General features: G+C 39.9%; 1 protein-coding gene across 1 annotated transcript in view; it reads right to left on the bottom strand.

The window, feature by feature from the left end:
- Positions 1-376: 376 nt before the first annotated feature.
- srp68 (signal recognition particle 68kDa) overlaps positions 377-5,997 on the bottom strand; it is a 23,828-nt gene continuing 18,207 nt past the window's right edge. The window contains exons 13-16 of the mRNA XM_015399118.1: positions 5,226-5,355; positions 5,075-5,150; positions 4,943-4,995; positions 377-1,777 (exon numbers count right to left, since the gene is read on the bottom strand). Coding sequence (XP_015254604.1) covers positions 1,550-1,777; positions 4,943-4,995; positions 5,075-5,150; positions 5,226-5,355 — 487 coding nt within the window. The 3' untranslated portion in view covers positions 377-1,549. The remainder of the gene's footprint in view (positions 1,778-4,942; positions 4,996-5,074; positions 5,151-5,225; positions 5,356-5,997) is intronic.

Genomic DNA, 5,997 nt, shown 5'->3' with positions numbered 1-5,997 from the left:
GTTCAATTTGAGTGTTTCCTCTCTACTGTCGCTACAAGCATGCTTAGTGTGAGGGATTGCCTTCAAGTCGATGCAATCAGCTGGTTTTCCTTAGACAGAAAACTTTAAATGAATCTGACTGGATGATCTGGTGAACTGGAAAGTGCCTTGAGATGACGTGTTATGAATTGGCACTATAGAAATAAACTGAATCAAACGATCAGTGATTGTTCTCATTCTTATAACAAGCTTTATATTGTGCTTAATTTTAAAAAGCCAATTATATATTTTTTTTAATGAATAACATGAACTTCAACAGGTTTGCAGACTTTTATACCAATTGCATCTCAAAAATGGCCGAAAGACGTGAAAGAAGAGCAGCAGGAAACAGATTTTCTGTGCCAATACATTTTAATCACGGGACTGAGGAGTCGATGAAAACAGTTTCCATTATCTTCATGGATGTTTCCAACAATCATCGATACCGAGACTCTTCCAAGCTGAGTCCATCTTAATTCTTAAATACAAACCATAAAAGAAAAAAACAGCAGTTTGTGTTTGTGGGACATTTAAAAATTCCTCTAAACCATCAGAGGAAACCAGGTCCAGGTGAGATTAGCTGGTTCTATCCATGCTTCCAAAACAATCTGTAGCTGTTTGGAACATTGCTGAACTTCCAGACATGTTATTCATGTTGTAAAAACATTAAACCCAGGAGGTGTGGCTGTGTGATGAAGGACAGGCTGATAAAACCTTCCTCAATGGCTTAACGTTGTTCCTACAGTTCCTGTAGATAAAAAAAATACTACAGCAGGAGCGTCGGCCCTGATAATTACGGTCGGGATCCTCAGACTGACGCCAGGAACCAAATAACCAGTTTATTTCATAAAGTGAACTAAAGGGCCGTGAATTGAAATGTTCAACATAATCAGCTGATTAATACGACTCTAGATTAGATCCATCTACGTCTGGGCTTAACTGAATGGACAGAAGGGAATCAGGAGCAAAGCGGCAGAAGTTACTAAAAAGAAAAAAAGAAATCTTTCATATTTAAACTCATACATTTTGTTGGATAAAATATTTGTTTAATTAGAGGTCTACAATAAAGAGCATATGAGGAAAATCTGCCTGGTTCTGAGTCATAATTGTGTCCAAGGAAACAGAGAAGCTCAGAGTGGATATGTTCAAGTTTTATAGCTTGGACTGTTTCAGACCTTCAATGCTATGATTGAGCAACAACTCCTTTAAAAGTCGCAGAAATCGTCTCTGATGTAAGAAATCAAACTGCAAACAGATTCTTTACAGGACCTAAGAAAGTGAAGTTCATGTTCAATTATCTGTTGAATCTGAATATTTTGAGTCTTAAGCCTTTAAATCTAGAAGCTTCTAACTAGATTACTGGCTCTGATGGGATTACAGGCTCCAGGTGGAGATGGGTCATATTGCTACTTGATGCAGATTTGATTCTCTCCTAAAGACTGCAGACGCCACCGATTTTCAGAAATAGGCACGTTTTTGATCAGCTTGGAGGGGGCGGGGCCTTTGTTGGCTTCTTGTTCGGGGCTTTAGCTTAGCTGCCAAAGCCGAAGATGCCCTTGATGTAGCCGGTCAGGCCGCCTTTGCCCTTTTGCTCCACCTTGTCGTCCAGCGGTGGGAAGGCCACGTGGTTGAGGGCAAGGTCGAAGAACAGAGGCTTGCAGGGGATGGGCTGGAACTCGGGCGGGAACTGGACCAGACTGGGGTGTTTTCCAACCAGAGTCTTGTCCAGGTGGAAGTTGTCCAGGTGCTCACACAGAGGCTGAGGAGAAGCACACACAGTTTATTACAGACTGCCAGATAATTATAACCTGACTCCACCAGATGAATTTGCTCCGCATATCCATCTGGAAACCTTCCGTTGAAGTAATTTTGGGAAGGGGTGAAAATACTGGTTAGCTGATTGGCCTATGTTGGTGATAGACGGGCCAAATAAACCAATCAGATCAACGAAGCATATGACGTACTAACAGAGCGACGACGAAGAGGAGCCAATTGATAGATCAAACTCTTGCTGAAACCAGTCGGGAGAAGAGCAAAAACATCTTTTCCTCTGAGAAAAGCCTCCAGAGCAGTGTTTTGCTCTTCTTTCAGTGAAGAAATACTCTGTAATTCCGATAAAACTTGCTCGATAGCCACGCTAACGCTAGTTTCATCGGCTGAAGCCACCATGTTCTTTAGACTGAACTGTCGCGCTTCTCGTTGCGTCACACCTCAACCCGCCTCAAAGCCAACGCTGATTGGACGTTCGTTTGGTAAACAGCTGCAAATTTTCTTTAACGGAGAGTCTCCAGACTGAAATGTGTTCATTAGATAAAATAAAATGTTCTCTGTAGCACTTCGTGGATTTCTACGGAAGAGGATTAGGGCCACTGAAAAAAAAAAGTTAACTGATTTTTTAATTTTATTTCCGTTTAACATGGAAAAAAAGTCAGAATTCTGACTTTTTTTATTGTCAGAATTCAGTCAGAATTCTAAGATTAAAGTCAGAAATCTGAGTAAAAAAGTCAGAAATCTGAGAAAAAAAGTCAATTCTTTTCCCCCCATACTAAACTGAAATAAAATTTAAAAATCAGTTAACTTTTCTTTTTTTTTTTTTACACTGGCCCTAATCCTCTTCCGTAGATTTCATAAGCAACACACTTTAGTTGTTTATATAAAGTGTAAAGGTAAGAAAAAGCAATATAAACAGTGTTATCTTCATTTTAGATAAGATGATAGCCCATCTTCAAAAGGGTAGTCTAAGCACTAATAAGTGTTCTGTACGGCTGGGGTGAACCCCGAAGCATGAAAGGGAAGTTGTTGTTTTTTTAAATATTTGTTATTTCCATTTAATAAATGCATTCATAAATAAATTCATTTTAGATGTCATAAAGTATTTGCGGCTCCCAGTGTTTTCTTTTCTTTGGAAACCGGATCAAATGGCTCTTTTGGTGTTAAAGGTTGCCGACCCCTGACCTAAACATTTTAATGGGCCGCAACAACAACAAATATTAGCAACTACTTCTGGACACAACCAGGCTCTGAAATAACATCAAGCATAAGTTGCTTGATGAATAAAGCAAAAACGTCCAAGTTGCAACAATAACTTCTAACTCTGCGACTTCAACTTGTTTAAAAGCGAATTACATCCGCCTCCCTCTAGCGGCTTTAATACATTTTATTCTATAACGTCTGTAACAAACTAAATCTACTCTCACTTTCCTGCGTGTCCTTCATGCACCACTTTAACTCCTCAGTGAAGCCTTCACTGTTCTGCTGGTGGAAATGTGAGGAATGTGAGCCGCAGAGAGGAGAACATGTTCTGGAGACACTCTGAATTTATAACATTTCATTCAAATATGTTCATTTTTAAAAAGTTGGATTAATCTGTTGAGCAACAGCAGCTGTTTGTTCATTTACAGATGAGCAACGTGTTGCTATCCCAATGATAGTTAAAGGTAGCTCTGTCCCGTCATGTTTTAACCCGTTTTCTTCATCAATGTGTGGTTATGAGCACTGGGCGTTCCCACAGCAGCGTATGCAAATATTTGCTGGTATGCATTTTTCTACATAACAGTGTTACATCGGTGCAGAAGCCGAGAGCGATCATACTAAACTTTTTTTTCCTTTGCCTTCTGGATATAATGACATAACTTTCTCGCTATCGGAGTTAAACCATTAATTGTTTTCTCGGGATAAAACTTATTGATTTCTAGAGATAGAGATGATTAACCTGTCTGAGTAATGAATGAGGCTGACCAACAGCGCTGGAGTCCCAGTCCATCTATTCCTGCTGGGAACATAGTTTTGCAGTCGCAGTACTGCATGTGTGCAAATAATCTGTTTTTTTTGTTTCTTTTTTCTTTTCGCTCATTGTCAGATCGCGGTGGTTTTCCATTGGAATGTATGGAATTCAGTAGAAAGAAATTAGACTGTTTTATTGAAAAACTTTAATCTTGACTCATTTTGGGGGTTAATGCATCTTATATCTGTTCCAGGCATAACACCGTTGTTCTGTCAGACCAGCATACAGAGTCAATACCTGTTTATCCCTTTAGTTTACTACCTCAATGGGCGAGTATCCCTTTAGACATGTAGAAAAACAACAGTTATTTTGGGTGTTTTTTGAAGCATATGGCGATCTAAACTGTATTTTTTTTGTATATGACTAATGGGATACACGCCCGTTGAGGTAGTTTAAAGTCTGTTTTTCATACAAAACTAAAAGGATAAATGCAAACCCGACGTCTTGCATATAAATATTGACTATGGGTATGCTGGTCTGACGAGGTATTCTCAACCAACAGAACACCGAGGATGTTCAGAAAACACGCGGCACTAAATGCTTATAAAACAGAAGTGGAAGAAAATCATCCAACCAACAACGTCGCCTCTTTACCTAAAAGTTAAACACTGGATTATTTACAGATTGGCACATAGGCTGCCATGATTTATAATCATCTCCCACTGATTTGGTATTGGATGGAATTAGTTTTAACACCCGCCAATCATCTCATTATGATGAGAACACAGCTTTTTTAATCTTTAGATAATAAGAAAATTAACACCGTCTTCCTGAGAAAACCACCGTGAAAAAGTATCGGAGGGACACGACTATGCTCTGATCCATTGATTAGTCCTTGCTGACCGGACTTTAAGACTTTTAAACAAATATGTAGCTGCAGAGGGGAAGAGCAGGCCGAGCTCTCTCTGCTTCTTTGGAGATGTTAACCTCTGTCTCCACAGCCATAGGCTAGCTAAACTGGATTATAGGCTAGCTTATTTTTGGCCTTTTTAACATGTGACTATGCTCTGATCCAAACTGTTGGGTTACATTTTTGGCTAAAAGTTTAGCGTTGTCCAGCAGTTTAAAATCTAACAGGATCAGCCTCCAACTGAGACCAATTTCCTCCTAACAGTGTGAAATTCACAGCTGTCTTCTTACCCTGTTGTCTTTCACCTGCTGCTGAGAGTTTACTTCAGGCGTTTCATCAGTGTCTGAAACAGAACAACATCTCTCAGGATCAAAGAAACCCAGACAATATGAATCAGCGTGTTAAATTCCCCCTAAACACACCCAGAATAGCGGCGGCCTGAAGCGAGTACTTCTCAGCGTTGACCTCAGCGATGAGCTCCTGGACATCAGGGAGATCCTGCACACATCGGGACGGTTATAAACGGATGCAGAAAGCAAACATTTGGTCATGAAGGAACACGCCGACACAAACCTTCAGGCTATTGTTCAGATTCTTGGCTTTGGACTGGACCTCCTTGGCATATTTCAGCACCCTCTCATACAGAACCAGCGCCTCGCTCCACTTCTTCACCAGAACATAAGACTGGGCTATGAAGAAACACCTGGAAGAAGAAGATGATGGAGTAGAAACAAAGTGAAAATGTTTCAGGATTTAACAAGCTCTCTAAAAGCTGACACTACTACAGATCAAAAACATATGACCTGCACCAAAAATCATTACAAAAAAAATAAGACTTTTTTTGTTTTGTTTATTTTAATATGGTGTGCAGGTCGTCAAACAAACGTTCATTATGTTTTCTAATGCTGTATACGTTTGATAATACATAGATTTATTAAATGTAAACATTTCTTTCAACGAAAATATGTGTCATAGCCATAGAGATCAGTGGTCATTAGAGATGGGAATCAAAAACTGCTTCCTGTTCAGAACCGGTTCCGTGTGTTCCGATTCCATGGCACCGTTTCACAGCTCGCTTAACGATTATCTTATCGATTCCAGGCAGCACCAGAGCCTAGCGCTGGGCAGCATGACTTATTTCAAGTTTTTTACGCAAGTTACGCAAACGGCGTTCAGTAAGCAAGAACGATGTGACCTGGCCTAAGTCTAGAAAAGCAAAACAAAAACAGTCAAAGCGACTGAAAGTTTGGAAGGAAGACAAAGATGGCAACAAGGCGCTTTGCAATCATTGCAAAGTTGCAATAACATCTGCAGGAGGAAATACATCCAACATGCAGAAACACCT

Source organism: Cyprinodon variegatus, unplaced genomic scaffold (assembly GCF_000732505.1).
Source record: "Cyprinodon variegatus isolate N-32 unplaced genomic scaffold, C_variegatus-1.0 Scaffold989, whole genome shotgun sequence".
NCBI classification, from domain to species: Eukaryota; Metazoa; Chordata; class Actinopteri; order Cyprinodontiformes; family Cyprinodontidae; genus Cyprinodon; species Cyprinodon variegatus.
The sequence above is the reverse complement of the archived record's forward strand: the minus strand, read 5'-3'. Positions and strand labels throughout refer to the sequence as shown.